The 21,463-nt window shown below is 39.0% G+C and overlaps 1 protein-coding gene across 1 annotated transcript in view; it reads left to right on the top strand.

The window, feature by feature from the left end:
• The window catches only part of ZSWIM5 (zinc finger SWIM-type containing 5), a 217,976-nt gene that overhangs the window by 178,853 nt on the left and 17,660 nt on the right, over positions 1 to 21,463 (top strand). The window contains exons 6-11 of the mRNA XM_004741536.3: positions 6,513 to 6,689; positions 10,563 to 10,709; positions 11,164 to 11,301; positions 12,738 to 12,998; positions 13,210 to 13,345; positions 14,350 to 14,507. Of these exons, the coding sequence (XP_004741593.3) occupies positions 6,513 to 6,689; positions 10,563 to 10,709; positions 11,164 to 11,301; positions 12,738 to 12,998; positions 13,210 to 13,345; positions 14,350 to 14,507 (1,017 nt within the window). The remainder of the gene's footprint in view (positions 1 to 6,512; positions 6,690 to 10,562; positions 10,710 to 11,163; positions 11,302 to 12,737; positions 12,999 to 13,209; positions 13,346 to 14,349; positions 14,508 to 21,463) is intronic.

Below are 21,463 nucleotides of genomic sequence, written 5' to 3'. Positions count from 1 at the left end.
TTTACTGGTAGGAGATTTTTTGTCAGATATTGATTTTACATGTGGTCCTTCTAGTTTAAGTGATAAATCTGGGATTTTTAATCTCAAGGAGAAAATCACTTAAATTATTGTTCCGGCCAGGTCTTCATCTACTGTACCATAACTGATTGTCAGTATACCTAAAGCAACAAAAGTAACAGTAGTTTGAAAAGTTATAGTTTTGCCACTTCTTTAAGCTACACTTTACGGGCATTCCTCTAATCTCCACAACACATCATCCCTTTAGTATTGGTTTGGGATTGGCATAGAGAGTCAAAAGCATATAAAGACATGCCTCTAGTTTGGTAGTTTCTTCCTTATCATACTGGTTGCTTGTGTTACTGGTTCTCATTTGAGGATGTTGTTTCTTCTGCAACATCTTGCTTCAAGTTGTGGCTGATTTAGCTCTCAGGTCTCTATACCTAATGGAGCAATGGGGGTCCCACTTATTCTTCATTGCCATTTCTATATCATTATCCTTTCCTCCTTCCTAAAACACCCCCCAGCTTTAAAGTTCATGCTGTCAAAATATACTATCTGCTACTCTTCTGGTTGTGATATTTGTAGATCTCTGTATCAACCCCGCTCTTTCCTTGAAGATTTTGGCTATTGGCTGAGTGATACTGCTTTCTGTTACTGCTTCTATCATAATTCTTGATAATTTCAGTAGCCACACAGATGATCATTCCAAAACCTAGCCTCTCAGTTCTTTGACTTCCTCTCTTTTAATAGTCTCATCTTCCCACATAATTGAGCCATACAATCCCAAGACCATACCCTAAACCTTATCATTGCCAATAACTATACCTTCTTCATAATCTCAATTTCAGGCAGCTGTCAATACCATCATCAGTCTTGCTAACCTATTTTCTCTAGTATCCTGGTTCCAATAATCCTTTGATCCACTAGGACTTTTGATCCTACCACTTTTTCATTCTCCTGGTAGCCTTGTTTTCCTCCTGATTTCTTGGTGAATCATTATAATCATTTCCTCACATACATGCTCAAACTTCTCTTTCCCTTCATTTCACACAGATAGCAAAACACTAAACTTAATAGTTCATTGTCATTCTCTGATTCCTCAGTGCATGCCCACACTGCTGAACATGAAGAAAAGAAACATAAGCATGGTAACTGGTCTTATTTTAAGTTAATGACCACTGATTTTAAATGGGTCCATAGTGTTGTCCAGACATTTCCTTAATCTGTGCATTCTTTTACTCTTCTAAATTACTGTTTCATGAATCTTTCTCTGAAAACTTTATTCCTCCCCTTCCTCACTTCCAGCTGATAACCTTGCTTCCTATTCACTGAGAATATAGAAGCAATCACAAGAGAATTTCCATGACTCTCTCACTACATCTTCTTCTGTCTGTATCCATCCAGTCTTCCTCTCCCCGTTATTGTTTTTTTTTTTTAAGATTTATTTATTTATTTATTTGACAGACAGAGATCACAAGTAGGCAGAGAGGCAGGCAGAGAGAGAGAGAGAAGCAGGCTTACCGTCAAGCAGAGAGCCCGATGTGGAGCTTGACCCCAGAACCCTGGGATCATGACCCGAGCCAAAGGCAGAGGCTTTAACCCACTGAACCACCCAGGCACCCCTTCCTCTCCCCGTTTCTACTTGTGCTTCTAAGCCCAAGCCCTCTACCTATTCTCAAGATCCTATTCCTTCTCTTTTATCCAGGATAGAACTCCGGGAATTATCTTTTCTCTCCCCTGTTTTACAAATTTGTTTGTAAAACAAATTCCTATGAGTATATAAGTACATTGCTTTCTCTCTCATCACAAAACAAAACACAGTCATGTTGTTCCCATATGCCTCTCTGGCTACTACCCTATTTCCCTGAGGTAGTACAAATAAGTGGTAGAATTAAGAAAAATAATTTAAAAGAATAGTACGTATTTATCATCTCTACTTCTGCTCATATTCTCCACTCTAGTCAGCTTTCATCCCTCTGCTATTGAAATTGCTCTTATATGGGTCACTGATGCTAAACATGGTCAAATGTAGTGGCTCATTAGCACTATTTGTTAGAATTATTTACTTTCTTCTTGAAACACATTTTTCATCTTATTTCCAAGACACTGCTCTCTTGGTTCTGTTCTTACTTTCTTCATTGGTTCCTCCTCCTCAGCCCCCTTCCTTCTTCCTAACCAAAAATGTTAGAGTGCCTAGGGCTCTGTCATCAAACACTTCTCTCTATATAGAAACTCCCTTGGTGATTGCATTGTTTTGATAATCATCTGTATACTAACTACTCCCAAATTTATATTGTCTTAAATCCCAACTCCAGACTTATATGCTCAACTCCCTTTTCAATATTTCCATTTAGATTTCTTATCTGTCAAGCCCCACCTAAACCTGCTCCTCCTACAGTATTCCTATGTCCACATATGGCAAGTGTGTCTTAAAAACCATGGAGTCTGGGGCACCTGGGTGGCTCAGTGGTTAAGTCTCTGCCTTTGGCTCAGGTCATCATCTCAGGGTCTTGGGTTGGAGCCCGCATCAGGCTCTCTGCTCAGCGGGGAGCCTGCTTCCTCCTCTCTCTCTGCCTGCCTCTCTGACTACTTGTGATCTCTCTCTCTGACAAATAAATAAATAAATAAAATATTTAAAACAACAAAAAAGCAAAAACCATGGGGTCATTCTTGATTCTTTTTCTCCCTCACTTGAGATCCAAACCATGAGCAAATCCTATTGGCTTTACCTTCAGAATATATCCAGAATCCATATATTTTTTCTTTTTTTTGGATTTTTATTTAAATCTACTTAGCTAACATACAGTGCAATATTGGTTTCAGGAATAGAATTCAGTGATTTATCACTTACATACAATATCCAGTGCTCATCCTAACAAGTGCCCTCCTTAATACCCATCACCCTTCTGGCCCATCCCCTACCCACATCTCTCGATTACCCCTCAGTTTGTTCTCTATATTTAAAAGTCTGTTATGGTTTGTTTCCCTCTCTCTTTTTTTGTTTTCCCCCTCCTCCCATATGTTCATTTGTTTTGTTTCTTTTTTTTTTTATAATTTTTTCAATTTATTTATTTTCAGAAAAACAATATTCATTATTTTTTCACCACACCCAATGCTCCATGCAATCCATGCCCTCTATAATACCCACCACCTGGTACCCAACCTCCCACCCCCCCACCACTTCAAACCCCTCAGATTGTTTTTCAGAGTCCATAGTCTCTCGTGATTCATCTCCCCTTCCAATTTACCCCAAGTCCCTTCTCCTCTCTAACACCCCTTGTCCTCCATGATATTTGTTATGCTCCACAAATAAGTGAAACCATATGATAATTGACTCACTCTACTTGACTGATTTCACTCAGCATAATCTCTTCCAGTCCCGTCCATGTTGCTACAAAAGTTGGGTATTCATCCTTTCTGATGGAGGCATAATACTCCATAGTGTATATGGACCACATCTTCCTTATCCATTCGTCCGTTGAAGGGCATCTTGGTTCTTTCCACAGTTTGGCGACCGTGGTCATTGCTGCTATAAACATTGGGGTACAGATGGCCCTTCTTTTCACGACATCTGTATCCTTGGGGGTAAATACCCAGGAGTGCAATTGCAAGGTCATAGGGAAGCTCTATTTTTAATTTCTTGAGGAATCTCCACACTGTTCTCCAAAGAGGCTGCACCAACTTGCGTTCCCACCAACAGTGTAAGAGGGTTCCCCTTTCTCCACATCCTCTCCAACACATGTTGTTTCCTGTTTTGTTTCTTAAATTCCATATATAACTGAAATCATATGGTATCTGTCTTTCTCTAACTGACTTATTTCACTTAGCATAATACCCTCTAGTTCCATCCATATCATTGCCAACAGCAACATTTCATTCTTTTTGATGGCTGTTTGTGTGTGTGTGTGTGTGTGTGTGTGTGTGTGTACAGATCTTTATCCATTCATCAGTCAATGGACATTTGTGCTCTCTCCATAGTTTGGCTGTTGTTGATAGTGCTGCTATATATAAGCATCAGGGTGCATGTACCCCTTTGTTATCTGTATTTTTGTATCCTTTGGGTAAATACCTAGTAGTGCAATTGCTGAGACATAGAGTAGCTCTATTTTTAACTTTTTGAGGAACCTCCAAACTGTTCTCCAGAGTGGCTGTACCAACTTGCATTCCCACCAACAGTGCAAGAGGATTCCCCTTTCCCTGCATCCTCGCCAACACCTTCTGTTTCTTGTATTATTACTTTTAGCTATTTTGACAAGTGTGAGATGGTATCTCATTGTGGTTTTGATTTGTATTTCTCTGATGATGAGTGACATTGAGCATTTTTTCATGTGCCTATTAGCCATCTAGATATTTTCTTTGGAAAATTATCCTTTCATGTCTTCTGTCCATCAGAATCCATATATTCTTATGACCTCTACTGCTTATTACTCTGGCCAAATTGCCATCATTTTCACAAATTATTGCAGTGACCTCCTAACTGCCCATCCTGCTTTTGCCCTTCAACCTCATGGTCTAGTCTTAATACTGTTGCCAGTTAACCTTTTAAAAAGCAGGTCGCATCATACACCTTTAACAGCTAAAAGCCCTCCAGTGGCTTCTCATCTTTTACTCATGGCCTGTAAGGTCCTCAATGATCTGGCTTTCTAGAATCTCTCTGACCTCATCTCCTATAATTTTCCTGCTTGCTCATTCCACTCTCAGTACACTGACCTCCTTGCTACGTTCCAATACTCCAAATATGTACCCACCTTAGGATTTTAGCATTTGCTATTCCTTTTTGCCTAGAATGCTCTTCCCTTAGTTATCTTAGTTATCAGGCTCAAAGTCTCTGTTCAAATGTTACCTTATTAGATACCATTCTATATAAAACAATAACCCCCACCCAACACCAGCTTGCCTTTCTCCCTAATTTTGCTTTAGTCTTTTCTAAAGCACTCAAAACCATCTCATATACCTGGTATACTGTAGATTTATTGAACTATCTCTGCCCATTTACATGTAAAGTTCCATGAGGCAGTGACTTTATATATCCTCAGCACCTAGAACAAGTACCTGCCATGTGTAGGTGCTCGTTATTTACGGACTTGTTGAATATTGGGAGCCTAATCCCTACTGTGGGTTGAGAAGACCCAAGGTAGAGTCTCAGTTCAGCAAGAGAGGGGTTTAGACTGCAGCCAGTAGGAGGTACATTGTGCTTCTACTGAGGGACAACTTGAAGAAGACATTTCAGTAAATATTGTCATGCTGTTCTTTTTTTTTTTTTTTTAAGATTTAATTTATTTATTTGACAGATGGAGATCACAAGTAGGCAGAGAAGCAGGCAGAGAGAGAGGGAAAAGCAGGCTCCCTGTTGAGCAGAGAGCCCAACGCAGGGCTCGATCCCAGGACCCTGGAATCATGACCTGAGCCGAAGGCAGAGGCTTTAACCCACTGAGCCACCCAGGCGCCCCTGTCATGCTATTCTTATTTAACCCTCTAAACCCACACTCTATGGAATATATGAAATTCTGAAGAGATGAACATATTCTAAGGACTTTTGCCTAATGAATGAATATGTTCATTTCTTCATTTCTTTCATGTTCATTTTGAATCCTCTGGCTTTCCCTCCCAGTTTTTTTTGCACAGACTCAGTGGATGTATAGCTCATTTGGGCATCTCTGGAAACATCTGTGTAGTATTTTAGTACTTGATCCCAGACCACTTGTCCTTAATCTGGCAGAGAGTCAATTAAATAATCCTTTATGGTTGATTGGTTGGTTTGTTTGTTAGTTTTTAATTTCCTTAAATGTAGTTTCCATGAGGCCTTCTGTCTCCAGAGTTTTTGATGACATATCTTTCATTTGATCTTCCTCCATACCGCCCTTAAAAGTTGAGGCTATTTTGTCTAAACTGTTTTGGTTTCCTTGCAGACTTTTTCCTGAAGAGAGATGGCATGGTAAGAGTCTATGTTAATTAAATTAGTCTTTGTCAGTATCAGTTTTTCATATTCAAGAACAAGACTGTAAGCCTGTAGATATCTGTGTGATAAAGGGACCAGAATACATAGGACTTGCACCCTTTTTCAGCTTTTAATATAAATTACATGAAGTCTTTAGTCTGATAAGAGTCAGGCTGTAAATGAGACAGGTTATGGATTGTCCAGGGGACTTATCTAGCTACTTCTCTCTTCCTCTGACTTCTATAGAAGCGGTTGGTGTCCTCATAATTGAGCAGCTGAGCACCACTGTCTCTCTTCTTTTTCATGTGGCTCTCAATCCTAGGAGAAATTGGTCTTCTGTAGACTGGAAAGGCAGCCATAGGTCTCTGTAGAAAGGATCTTGCCATAGAGGGCACAACCACATTAAGGGCTAGCCGATAAAGAGGCAGCACAACAAGCACCCAGACAGATGGCAGAGTGGCTGCTCTCACGAAGCCACATACTACTCTTCTCATCCTCCCACTCTGAAGAAGACATAAGCGTTAGAGCTTCAGATTACCTGTCACTGAACTGCTGCATGTCTTTCTTTCCCCAGACTCCTTATCCAGACCAAGACGAACAGTGTTCACTAGAGCCATCGAGGGCCGTGAATTACATTGGCAGGACAGCCACTTACAGCGAATAATAAGCAGCGATATATATACAGCTCCTGCCTGCCAGCAGGAAAGTGAGAGACTACTGTTTAATTCCCAAGGCCAGCCGCTGTGGCTTGGTAAGTGTACCTCTCCTCTCCTCTAAGAATTTCAGAGCTCAGTCTTACCTTGTGCCAGGCCAGAACTACATAGGGGCTGGCAACACAATTCCAATTTGGACAGATCTTTTGGGGCCTTAACTAGGGACTCGGCGTATTTATGTGAAGCTTCAGCTACTTCCATGTGTATTTAGCTGAAGTATAATGACCTCAAACAGAGGAATTTGTGTTGTTTCCTGAGTTTTAGAAGGGGAAAGGAGTTAGTAAATCTCAAAGAGTAGTCATAAAACCATTAAACATCAGTTCATAGTTAGTCAGCAGTTGCAGAGCAATGTTATAATCCACTCTGAAATTAATATATTTTACAAAAAGGCACTAACTCCGAAACTTAAATTACCCTGTGCTAGTAGCTAGAGCACTATCTGCATTTGTCACCAAACTGTCTTCTTTCCTCCTCTCCACCTTTCCTTCCTTCCTTCATTATAAAGGAACAGAGCTCTTCCATTGTGGGTTTAAATATTCCTCTGGCTGTATGTCAATCTCTTCTTTGCTTTATCACAGGATGCTCATTCCAAAACAGACACTTTTAAAAAATACTCATTTTCTGAGTCTTACAACAATGTATGTATGTCAACAATGACATTTATTTTTATATCTTCTCCCAATTCCTTACCTTCATCCTTCACTACATTTCTTTGTCTTTCTCAAGATCTTGCTGAATATGCAGGGACACCCACATGACTCAGTTGGTTAAGCGTCAGTCTTCGGTTCAGGTCATGATCCCAGGGTCCTGGGATTGAACCCCGCATCAGGCTCCCTGCTCAGTAAGGAGACTGCGTCTCCCTCTCCTGCACCCCCTGCTTGTGTTCTTGTGGCCTCTCTCTCTCTGTGTCAAATAAATATAACAGAATCTTTAAAAAAAAAAAAAAAAAACTTGCTGACTATGCATATGTCCCTGTCTCTCTTAAAAGCCTTGCCCAAACTCACTGTGGGCCACTACCCGAAGTCTCCTTTCGTCACCTTGCCTCTTCCCATATCTAACACGTCCAAAACATAAATCTAACAAGTGTATGAAATCATATGCATCTCGTCAGCAATCAAAGGTGAAAATGTGAAAATCAAAACAACACTGAATTGGGGCACCTGGGTGGGTCAGTGGGTTAAAGCCTCTGCCTTTAGCTCAGGTCATGATCTCAGAGCCCTGGGATTGAGCCGCACATCAGGCTGTCTGCTCAGCAGGGAGCCTACCTCCCTCTCTGCCTGCCTGCCTCTCTGCCTACTTGTGATCTCTCTTTCTGTGTCAAATAAATAAATAAAATCTTTAAAAAAACAACAACACTGAATTACCATTTTTTGATTGTCAAATGGTCAGAGATTTTTGAAGTAAAGATAATTAGTTTATGGTGTGGGAAAAGTTACATGGAGATAGTTATTCTCATTTACTACTAGTAGGAATGTAAGTGCTTATACCCTGTCAATAATGCTTATCAAAAGCTGTTAAAATACATTCATACCATTTGACCCAGGAATTCTACATCTAGGAATTTATCCTGTGCTATAATTAACTAAGAATATATATAAAGCTAGGGGCTTTATTAGAGCATGGATGTAAGTAATGTACAGATGAGAAAGATTGGAAATAGTCTTAATGTCCAACAGTAGGGGATTGATTGACTCAGTGGATTATATCCATATTTTCAGAGGAATGGTGTATCAGCATTTTTAATGTTGTAGAAGTATATTTAATGATATAAAAAAAAACTTTATAATACATTATTCAGAGAAAAAACCCAGTTACAAAACAATTATAGTATTATCCCATGGGGGCACCTGGTGGCTCAGTTTGTTAAGAGTCTCAAGGTCGTAAGATAGGGCCCCACGTTGGGCTCTCTCCAACATGGAGGGGAGTCTGCTTCTCTCCATCTCTCCCTTTCTCTCTCTCTCCTCCTTCTGCCTGCCCCTCCCCCTGCTCATGCTCTCTCTCTAAAATAAATAAGTCTTTAAAAAATAATAATAAGGGGGGGCGCCTGGGTGGCTCAGTGGGTTAAGCCGCTGCCTTCGGCTCAGGCCATGATCTCAAGGTCGTGGGATCGAGCCCCGCATCGGGCTCTCTGCTCAGCAGGGAGCCTGCTTCCTCCTCTCTCTCTGCCTGCTTGTCATCTCTCTCTGTCAAATAAATAAATAAAATCTTAAAAAAATAATAATAATAAGGGATGCATGGGTGGCTCAGTCGGTTAAGCAGCTGCCTTTGGCTCAGGTCATGATCCCAGGGTCCTGGGATCGAGCCCCACATCAGGCTCTCTGTTCAGCGGGGAGCCTGCTTCTCTCTCTGCCTTTGCTCGCTTGTGCTCCCTCTCCCTGACAAATAAGTAAATAACATCTTAAAAAAATAATGATCATATCATTCCATGTATATATATACATAATCAGAATATATATACACACACATACTTAATGCATACATACACACAATACTGGAAATAATGGTTATCTCTGATTTTTATTTTATATTTTGCTTATCTGTATTTTCAAATTTTCTGCAGTTATTTCTGACTTTTAATGTTATCTTTATTTTTATTTTTTTTTAAGATTTTATTTATTTATTTGACAGACAGAGATCACAAGTAGGCAGAGAGGCAGGCAGAGAGAGAGAGAGGGAAGCAGGCTCCCTGCTGAGCAGAGAGCCCGATGCGGGACTCGATCCCAGGACCCTGAGATCATGACCTGAGCTGAAGGCAGCGGCTTAACCCACTGAGCCACCCAGGCGCCCTTAATGTTATCTTTAAAATAAATCACAAAATGGTGGCACCTGCTCTGCTCACTTGGTTGTGTCCAACTCTTGATCTCAGCTCAGGTCTTGATCTCAGGGTCATGAGTTTGAGCTCTGCATTGAGCTCTACACTGGGCATGGAACCTATTTAAATTTTTTAAAAATCGCCCAATGAACCATTAATCTCATTATAATCACTTGCCCATTTTTAAGCTTTTGAGGCCCTCCATTATCCTTAAGTTAAATCCAGTCTCCTTAGTATGGCATATCATACTCTACATTTCTAGGCAGTCTCTGGTGACATAACTTACTCTGCACAGAACTATTTGTTATACTCAAAAGATGCTTTATAGAATACTTCTTATGTTTTATTTATATGCCGTTGCTTATATGTTCTTTTTTGCTGGCAATGCCTTTTCCTGTTTGTCTACCTAATTAAAATCTTGCTAGTTCTACAAAGTGCTGCTCAAATATTATTTTTGCTCTGTATATATTACTATCATGTTGTTTACTTTTAACTGTTTTATAATGATCTATTTATGTATCATTTGTGAGGTCTTTGAGCAAGTGGTCATTTCTTATTTACGTTTGTATTTCCCTTGCCTGTCAAGCAAACTGGCATAAAATAGGTTCTCAGGAATGTAGGATTAATAAATGAGGCCTTTCTCTGTAGGCAGTTAGCTGCTACCTCCACTGAGTTCTCATAGTCCAAGGTCACAAAGAGGTACTACATTTTATTATCCTAGTTGTGTGTTCCTTTCTACACCATTCCACTCTACAGAGGCCACATGGTGGCTCCTTGAAGGTAGTGCCTGTGACTTATTCAACTCTGTATTCTTTTTTTTTTATTTTTTTTTAATAAACATATATTTTTATCCCCACGGGTACAGGTCTGTGAATCACCAGGTTTACACACTTCACAGCACTCACCAAAGCACATACCTTCCCCAATGCCCATAATCCCTCAACTCTGTATTCTTAAAAGATAAAACATGGGTCTTGGTACACAGTAGATATCAGCTGAATTTTAGGAACTGAGCAAAACACAAACCCCCTTTGTCAAACATGAATTTTCCTCATTGGAAAATCTAACCCAACCAAAATACTTTCTTCTCATCTGGTAGAGCATGTGCCTACAGCCTGCGCTCGGGTCGATGCTCTGCGCTCCCATGGTTATCCAAAAGAGGCCCTCAGACTCACGGTGGCCATTATCAATACTCTGAGGTTGCAGCAGCAACGGCAGCTGGAAATCTACAAGCACCAGAAGAAAGGTATAGTGATAAGGAGCCATCTTAACTTCTCAGGCTGGGGCTGATGAGGATCTTCAGAGGCTATAAGTTTCATGGATGGCAGGAGGGAAGGAATTTCAGGGTTTTCTACCTGATGTGTGGAATACCTCACTTTACCTCTATAAATCTCAGGGTTTTTTTAATCTACAAAATGGGAATAATAATGCTGGTCTGCATCCCTCACAGGCAGTTGGAAGACCCAGAAAGATCTGGTATAAGACCCTCTTTAAACTGTAAAACTGTATTTACGTTATGTGTGCTGCGAGCAAGAAGTCTAAATGCAGACTTCAAGACCTTATAGCTAATAAACTTGTGACCACCCAAGGCGAGACAATGGGGGAAGATTTTTTTTTAAGTTGCTAATGAGAAGACTCAGACAGGGACAGAGAGCAATGTGTCCCTATCAATTTCTAAAATTTGGATCTGTTCTTTCCAGAACTGTTACAGAGAGGAACCACAACCATCACAAACCTGGAAGGCTGGGTGGGCCACCCCCTGGATCCCATTGGCTGCCTGTTTCTCACTCTGACTGAGGCCTGTCGTCTGAATGATGATGGCTATCTGGAAGTGTCAGGTACAGGGGTCAGCCTGAGAAGAACCAGAACTGTCCTTAGTAGCTCTCCCTTCCCTGTCTGACTCTGTCTACATTTCCTGCAGCCTTTGTCCTCTTATCCAAATTGGACCTACCCTGAGGGGTTTCCTTGGGCTTCATCTCTTTCTCACCTTCCTTTCCCACCCCGTAGACTGGCCCCATCCTATTCTCCTATTTCCCCTTGCCAGCTTTCCTTTGCTCCTCTCACTTCCATACCATGAATACCTAACGAGTGTGATCCAAAGTGAGTATGAAGAGCGATAGTGTTCAGGAGGCAGAGGCCAAGTCTTGGAGCAGTCTTGAAGTGGAAAAGAACTTCCGAAAAAAAGAGTGTGTGTAACCCTTACAATTGCATAATACTCTCATATTTTCTTTGAACCTTCTTCTTCATGATGGTTATATTCTGATTTTACCAGTGATAATAGAACTAGAAAGGAAGAATCTTAGTAGTCTCAGTGTAGTAAGGACTAGAGACAGAATTTTATGCCATCACCATATTTTATACATACATCTATTATGGTATTTAGCCCACTGCAGCACAATTTGTTTACAAGTGATTATCTTACTAGACTTCAGTTCCTTGAAAGTAGAAATTATGACTTACTTATCTTTGTGATCCCAGCACTTAGTGCAATACCGCTCATTTAATAGTTTTCCATAAATATTTAACCAGATAAGTGAAGAAGAAAGAAAAGAAACAAGACTCTAAACCCCTGTAAGACTTTAAACCTGTGCTCGTTTTCTAAAACTTTGAACCCAAGAGGTAGAACATAGAAAGTAATAATTACAAAGAAGTTGCAAGTGTTACAAAGTAATAGTTTAAATGGATGGATTTGGATCTCTCTGGGTAGAGATACAGTGGGTGTCCCCAATCTGAGCTAGAGCTGCCCTTATCTTCCCTCTAATCACCTGAAAAGAAATCATCATCTTTGGTCTGTCTCCTCTGCACAGTGACACTTACGTCTCAAAAACCTGAGACTGTACTTGAAATATATTCATCAAGGACGTACACTTAGCTCTTTTCACATACCAGACCCTGGAGATGCACAGGGCAATAAGATAATGTCTCTTCCCTTTACATGCTCATACTCTAGTGAAATAGACAAAAAACAAAACAAACAAAACAAAAAAAAAAAACCCAACAGATAATCATGTATTACATAATGTGTTAGCAAAAGTTTAATATAAGATCCACTTCTTCCCCAACTGGTCTAGCCAGTTCACATATTGGGAAGGAGTTGGGAATCTCTGTGGCTCTGTGTAATCTTTTTTCAGTATATTTTCCTTACTTCTCTGGGGTTTTGACTCAGCTTCCCTGTGGCATCTCCTGACCTAACTGTTTTCCAAAGTGGGAGGGAGAGAGGAGCAAAAGAATCCACAGAACTGACCTAAAGAATCTGGTCCCATGTTGCCCTCAGATATGAATGAAAGCAGGCCCCCTGTATACCAGCATGTACCTGTGGCTACAGGCTGCCCAAACAGCCATGAGTCCTACCTGTCACTGGCCCTGGAAGTTGCTCTGATGGGGATGGGTCAGCAGAGAGTGATGCCTGAAGGCCTCTACACACAGGACAAGGTGTGCCGTAACGAGGAACAGCTCCTGAGTCGACTTCAGGAGCTGCAGCTGGACGATGAGCTAGTGCGAACACTGCAGAAACAGTGCATCTTACTCCTGGAGGGTAAGTAGAGAAGGGTTTTGTCATAGTACCTTAGGCTTATAACTCTGAGTTCCTCTCTGTAACAGAGTACTGTACAGAATCATTTTTTACATTAAAGTATAGTTCAAGTTCCCAGGGCTAGCAAACATGTGAAGGATCCTATAGCTCAAGTCTAGATTGGCAAATAGAAGCATGTAGATAAATAACTGGCTGTCCTATCTTCTTCCTGCAGGAGGCCCCTTCAGTGGTCTAGGAGAAGTCATTCACCGAGAGAGTGTTCCCATGCATACCTTTGCCAAGTATTTGTTCTCAGCTCTGCTGCCTCATGATCCAGACCTGTCCTATAAATTAGCCTTACGTGCCATGAGGTGGGTAGCCCTTTCCCAGCCTAGCTGCTTCCATCAAAGTAGAAATCTCCACTGCTCTTTTTCTTTATCTCACTTTCTTCTCTTTCCCTCTTTGTCTCTTCTATTAGACCTGAAAATACTGGACCAAGCACACCCTAAAATTACTCAGTCATATTCCTATTATCTAGGATTCCTGTCTGGAATGACTTGCTGGTGACTCACTTGGCTCCCTGGTTGTACTCCTGGTGGGTCACCTGAAAAAGCCCCTAAGTTTTTAGTAGATATGGAGCACCCAAGACCTGAGTATCTTTGTCTCTGGGGCCCATTAGGCAGCATGAGAATGGGTTTGAGCCCTTCTGTAGCTCAAATGAGTCATGGCTCCTAGGCAGAGGTCACCAAATGCATCTAGAAGAAATAAAAATAAGTCTTTCTATACCAGAACTTGAGAACAATAAGCTATGAGGATCTTGTTTTCAAACTAGAATAGGATCCTTAGGCAGGTGGACTTCTAGGATGCAGTAGACCATACAGAAGAATTTTAGTTAGATCAGAAGGCTGAGAGAGCTCTTCACTTCAACCAGAAAAAGACTGCAGAGGATTCCTTAGCATATGTTTCTTATACTTTAAAAAATAATTGTAGGGCTTTTGAACTGCCTTTCAAATCTATTTGCAGTAAAAAGTATTCAGCTTGAGTTCTACAAGTACCCAGACATTCACCTCACATACAGTATAGTATTCTAAGTTTTAAAACCTTTAAGGCTCAGGGTGCCTAGGTTCCTCAGTCAGTTAGGTGTCCAATTCTTGATCTCAGCTCAGATCTTGATCTCAGGGTCATGAGTCCAAGCCCTGCATTAGGCTCCATCCTGAGCATGGAGCCTACATTAAAAAACAGAGAAACAATCTTTAAAGCTCTTAGTTAACCCTTTCTTGCACAGTTCTTCCCCAGCAAAGAACAAACTTCTCTAAGGTGGCTCAGAATGTAAAGGGTCTGGATGGTGGCTGATGACTCTCCCTGGGTCTTCTAGGTTACCTGTTCTAGAAAACTCAACTTCTACAGGCGACACTTCTCACCCTCACCATGTGGTGTCTGTGGTGCCCAGCCGTTATCCTCGCTGGTTCACGCTTGGACACTTGGAATCACAGCAATGTGAACTGGCCTCCACCATGTTGACCGCTGCCAAAGGTGAGCATAGATAGAACTTAGGCTCCAGCACCCCCACTATGCTGGCCCATTCATGGTCTATCAAGCACTTGGTCTGTGGTCTCCTAAAGAAGAAAAGCTATTCTTGACTTCTTAGAGTGATAGGGATCCCCACTTTGATTGCTGTCATTAGAATGAGCACCCAGGTCCAAGACAGAGTTTTGCCTTTGTTACTAATTGTGGGATGCCGAGTATGTAGAATGAAATCATCTTTAAGATAACTTCTAAATTTAACCTTCCATATGATGTAGTCACTTCGTCTTTGCAAGCCTCAGGTTCAAAATCTATAAAATGGGATTCATTGTCAGTGAACCTATCAGCCTCTCCAGGGCCGTTGGAAGATCCAGTGAAGTCATGACTAAGAATTATAAATCTCTATAGATATGAGAGTCTGTGATATTTCCAGGGCTCCTTGTCCGAAGATAGGCAGCTAAGATGGACTCTCACATTTTCAAACTCACATACTACCTCCCTGTTAGCTAGGTAGGTTTCACCACAAAAAGAAATGAAAACAAGCCCCTGAGAAGCTATAATGAAATACTAGCTTGTGTGGGTTGCAAATATTTTTCTGATACTAGGAAACTATGGATATTTTAAGGTACTTTTTATTAAAAAATAATTTCAGGTTGTGTCTTATTGCCCAAAAAATATATGTTCATTATGGAAAAGGTAAAAGATACAGATAAATAAATATGAAAATGATCAATACACCAACACAAAACTTGAACAAAGGATATGATCAGACAGTCAAAGGATATGATTGGACAGTTCACAGAAAAGAAGATATGAATAACTTTTGAACAATTAAATACCTGGACTTCCTTGAGAAATGCAAATTAAAATTACCCTGAGATAACATTATTCACCAATCTTATAGGCAAAAATCAATAAACTTATTAATAGGCATCCATGTGGGGGTGATGTTGGCAGTGGTGTGGCATGGAGTATCAGATTCCAAGCAGGATCAGATGACTACAGATCTAGGACGTTCAATTAACCTCAAGCACTAGAAACCCAAAGAAAACTTTATCAAGGGGCATCATAATCAAATTGTTTAAAACCAGTATTAAAAGAGAAAATCTTACTTAAAAGTAATTAGAGAAAAAAGACATATTATATACAAAAGATTAAATGTGAGAGCAAGTTTCTCACTTGAAACAGTATAAACCAGAAAAAAAGTGGAGGAAATTCTATAAAATACTTTTAAAAAACCGTCAACCTAGAATTCTACACCATTGAAAATATCTTTCAAAAACAAAGGTGAAATAAACGTTTTCAGACAACCTTAATTGAATTAGAAGTCAACAATAAAAAGATATCTGGAAGATCCACCAAATCGGGGGGAATTATACCACATACTTTCATATAACTCACTGGACCAAGGGAAAAAACCCAAGATTAGAAAATGTTTAAACTGAAGGAAAATGAAAGAAAAGCATATTATAGTTTTTGGAATATAGCTAAAGCTTTACTTAGAAGGAAATTTTTAGCATTAAATGCTGTATCTGAAAAGAAGAAATGTTTCGAATCAATGATTTCTGTTTCCACCTTAACCGGAAACCAGAAAAAGAAGATGAAATGAAATTCAAAGCAAAGGAAAGGAAATAATAAAGATAAGAGCATAAATCAATAAACAGAATATAGGAAAAAAAAACCAGTAGATAAAAATCAATGAAACAAAACACTGTTTGAAAAGAAGAGTAGGGCGCCTGGGTGGCTCAGTGGGTTAGGCCGCTGCCTTCGGCTCAGGTCATGATCTCAGGGTCCTGGGATCGAGTCCCGCATCGGGCTCTCTGCTCAGCAGGGAGCCGGTTTCCTCCTCTCTCTCTCTCTGCCTGCCTCTCTGCCTACTTGTGATCTCTCTCTGTCAAATAAATAAATAAAATCTTTAAAAAAAAAATTGAAAAGAAGAGTAAAATTGAAATCTCTATTCAGACTGATCAAGAAAAAAAGAAGACAAAAAAATCACCAATCCCAAGAATGAGAAAGGTGACATCACAACAAATTCTAAAGACATAAAAATGATAATAAAGGAATTTGTGAACAATTTTATGTCAATAAATTAAACAACAGAAATGAAGTGGACTAATTTCTTGAAATATACAAACTACCAAAGCTCACTCAAGAATAAAGATGATCGGGGCACCTGGGTGGCTCAGTGGTTAAAGCCTCTGCCTTCGGCTCAGGTCATGATCCCAGGGTCCTGGGATGGAGCCTCACATCGGGCTCTCTGCTCAGCAGGGAGCCTGCCTCCTTCTCCTCTCTCTCTCTCTGCCTGCCTCTCTGCCTACTTGTGATCTGTCTGTCAAATAAATTTAAAAAAAAAAAATCTTAAAAAAAAAAAAAAAGAATAAAGATGATCTAGGTATATACCCAAAAGAAACAAAAACTTGGACTCGGATACTTGTACATCAGTGTTCATGGCAGCATTATTCACAGTAGCAAAAAGTTGGAAATGCATCTATAAACAGATGGAGAGATAAACAAAATGTGATCTATGCATTCAATGGAATATTAATTTGGCAATAAAAAAGAATAGAATTCTGATACATACTACAACATGGATGGGCCTTGAAAACATGCTAAGTGAAATAAAACAGACACAAAAGGAGAAATATTATATGATTCTGCTTATATGAGGTACCTAGAACTGCCACAGCAGGGAAACATCAGTGGTTGCTAAACTAGAGGGCATTTTATTAGGAAGGGGATATCTATGTAGTCCCAAAGTATCTCTCTACAAAGCACTTAATCAATCACAAAGGAAAAAAAGTACAAGTCTACTATAGAGCAACCTGGTAGACATCACTTGAGTAAAGTGGCCACAGTTAATATCATAAATTCAAAGGGACAGAAAGCAAAACAGAGGAGAAATTCATAGAGACAGAAAGTAGGACACAGAGCCTGGGGAAGTTAGTTATTATTTAATGAGTACAGAGTTTCTATTTGGGATGATCAAAGTTCTGGAAATGCATAGTGGCCATAATGTACAACATTGTGAATGGATTTAATGTCATTGAATTGTACCCTTAAATGGTTAGAATGGTGAATTTTATGTTATATATATTTTATCACAAAAATAATAAATAGAATTGAACATCAAAAAGAACTGAATTGTAGTTAAAAACCTTTCTACAAAAAAAAAATCCAGGCCTATATGGTTTCACTGGTAACTTCTACCAACTATTTAAGGAAAACATAACAATTCCATACAAACTTTTCCAGAAAATTGAAGAGGAGGAAATATTTCCCAGCTAAATCTATGAAGCCAACATTACTCTGATACCAAAACCAGTCAAAAATCCTAAGAAGACTACAAACTAATAATATCCTTATGGTCATAGGTATAAAAATTCTTTTTTTTTTTTTTGAGATTTTATTTATTTATTTGATAGAGATTACAAGTAGTCAGAGAGGCAGGCAGGGAGAGAGGAGGAAGCAGGCTCCCGCTGAGCAGAGAGCCAGATGTGGGGCTCGATCCCAGGACCCTGAGACCATGACCTGAGCCAAAGGTAGAGGCTTTAGCCCACTGAGCTACTCAGGCACCCCAGGTATAAAAATTCTTTTTTTTTTTTTTTTAAGATTTTATTTATTTATTTGACAAACAGATAACAAGTAGGCAGAGAGGCAGGTAAAGAGAGAGAGAGAGGGAAGCAGGCTCCCCGCTGAGCAGAGAGCCTGATGCGGTACTCCATCCCAGGACCCTGGGAACATGACCTGAGCTGAAGGCAGAGGCTTAACCCACTGAGCCACCCAGGCGACCCCAGGTATAAAAATTCTTAATAAAAATGTTACAGCTTGATCCAATAATATATTTTAAAAAGATAAAACATCACAACAAAGTAGGATTTATCTCAAGAATGTAAGGTTAGTTTAACATTCAAAAATCAATCATTGTGATTCACCGTACTAATAGAGTAAAAACGAAAACCCATGGGTTATTTTATCATTTTAATAATACAGAAAAAGGATTTTAAAAAATCTAACATTAATCCCTAATAAGAACATTAAAAACTCTTAAACTAGGAAAAGAAATAAACTTCCTCAACATGATAAAGGATATCTAAGATACAACTACTCTTATACTTAATGGTAAATGATTGAATCCTTTCTTCCTAACATCAGGAACAAGGCAAAGATATTGTTCATTCAATATCAAACTGGTGGTTCTATCCAGTACAATAAGACAATAAAAGATAATAATAAAAGATACCCAGATTAGAAAGGAAGAAGTAGGGGTGCCTGGCTGGCTCAGTTGATGGAGCATGCTATTCTTGATCTCTGGGTTGTGGGTTCAAGCCCCACATTGGGTGTAGATATTACTTTAAAATAAAATATTTTGTAAAAAGAAAAGGAAGAAGTAAAACTGTCTTTATTCTCAGATGACATGCTCATCTATGTAGAAAAATCCTATGAAATCTCTAAGAAGCTATTAGAATTAATAATGAATTTAGCAAGGTTGCAGGATACAAGATCAATATATAGAAATCAATATGCCAGCAATGAACAATCAGAAATTGAAATTTTAAAAATTACTATTAAAATAGTGTAAAGAAAATATGAAATACTTGAAAATAAACTTGACAAAAGATGTCTAAAACCTATACAATGAAAATCATAAAATACTGCTGAGAGAAATGAAAGAAGACCTAAGTAAATGGAAAGACATACTACATTTAATGGATTAGAAGACTCAACATTATTAAATGTTGATTTTTTACAAATTGATGTATAGATTCAATGCAATTCCAGTCAAAATCCCAACAGCCTTTGGGATAGATACTGGCTATCCGATTGTAAAATTTGTATGAAAATGCAGAGGACCTAGAATAGCCAAAAACAACTTCTCAGGGGCGCCTGGGTGGCTCAGTGGGTTAAAGCCTCTGCCTTCGGCTCAGGTCATGATCCCAGGGTCCTGGGATCGAGCCCCGCATCGGGCTCTCTGCTCAGCGGGGAGACTGCTTCCTCCTCTCTCTCTCTCTGCCTGTCTCTCTGCCTACTTGTGATCTCTCTCTCTGAAATAAATTAAAAAATCTAAAAAAAATTTAAAAAATAAAAAAATAAAAACAACTTCTCAAAAGAAAAATAAAAGTATTAAGACTAACACTACCTGATTTCAAGACTTATTATAAAGCTGTAGTATTCAAAATAGGATTATTGGTGTTAAGCTAGACAACAAATCAATGAAAAAGGATTGTCCCAAAGTAGACTCATATATATGTGGTCAGGTTTTTTCAATAAAGGGCAAAGCCAATTCTGTTGAGAAAAATGATGGTCTTTTCAACAAATATTACAACATATACAAAAATTAACTTATGATGGATCAAGGATCTAAATGTAAAAAACTAAAACTATAAAACTTTTAGAAGAAAATATTAGGAAAATCATTTTCCTTTTTTGGTAAGCAAAGATTTTGGAGATAAAACATTAAAAGTACAATCCATAAAAGAAAAAATTGATAAATTGGACTTAACCAAAATTAAGAACTTTTGCTTTATGAAGTCTCTATTGAGAAAGAAAAGATAAGCCACAGATGGGAGAAATATTTACAAATCATATATCTCATAAAAGACTTGCCTCCAGGGGCGCCTGGGTGGCTCAGTGGGTTAAGCCTCGCCTTCGGCTCAGGTCATGGTTTCAAGGTCCTGGGATCGAGCCCCGCATCAGGCTCTCTGCTCAGCAGGGAGCCTGCTTCATCCTCTCTCTCTGCTTGCCTCTCTGCCTACTTGTGATCTCTGTCTGTCAAATAAATAAACAAAATCTTTAAAAAAAAAAAAAAAAAAAAGACTTGCCTCCAGAATATGTAAAGAATTCTCAAAACTCCGTAATAAGAAAATGAATAACCCACTTTTTAAATGAGCAAAGATATGAAGAGATACTCTGCCAAAGAAGATACTCTGATGGAAAATAAACACATGAAAAAATGTTCAATATTGTTAGTTCTTAGGGAAATGCAATAGAATCACAATAAGAAAATGGCTAAATAAAAACAAAAAACAAGAACCTATAGCAAGGACTAGCAAGGATGGGGAGCAAGTGGAGCCTTCATATACTAACTTGCAGGAACTTAAGTGGCAAAACCACTTTGAGAAACCATTTCATAATTTCCTAAAAGTTAAATGAACTCTTATACATACAGTCCAGCCATTGCATTCCTAGATATTATGCAAAGAAAGGAAAGTACATATCTGTACAAATTATTTAATATGAATGTTCATGGCAGCTTTCCTTTTAATAACCAGTAACTGGAAACAATCCAAATACACATCCATAGGTGAACAGATAAACAAACTGTGATATAACCATACGGTGGAATACTACAAATATTCAAATGAAAAGGAATAAAAGTTGATACACACTACAACATGGGTGAATCTCAAAATAATTATTGCTAAGTGAAAGGAGCTAGACCAAAGTAAAAACTACATATTGTTTTATTCCATTTATATAAAATTCTAGAAAATGCACACAATAGTGACAGAAAGAAGATCAGGAGTCTCACAGGAATGGGAGCTGGGGCAAGCTATGTTGGAAGGGAAAAAGGGATCACCAAAGGTGACAAGGAAACTTTGGGGGTGATGTGTATGTTCATTATCTTGACTGTAGTGATAGTTTCTTGGGGGTATACATATGTCAAAATTTATCAAGTTTTACATTTTAAAATATGTGATGATTATATGTCAGTTATACCTCAATAAAGCTATAAATAAATGCATAGTTAAGTAATGATGACAACTTATTATAACTCATTGAATAAAATAGTTTTATCCATGAGTTTTATACTGGTTTGAGCAAATAAGAATAGAGTAGAATGCCAGCTGATGATTGTGGAAAGAATGATGAAATGAGAATATAGCATTTAGAGGGGGAGAGAGAGAGAGACTGTATTTATATATAATACTTAGTTCAGCCTAGAAACATCAATGGATGCTAAAACT

Source organism: Mustela putorius, unplaced genomic scaffold (assembly GCF_011764305.1).
Source record: "Mustela putorius furo isolate JIRA1106 unplaced genomic scaffold, ASM1176430v1.1 tig00003853_pilon_pilon_pilon, whole genome shotgun sequence".
Taxonomy (NCBI): Eukaryota; Metazoa; Chordata; class Mammalia; order Carnivora; family Mustelidae; genus Mustela; species Mustela putorius.
The sequence above is the reverse complement of the archived record's forward strand: the minus strand, read 5'-3'. Positions and strand labels throughout refer to the sequence as shown.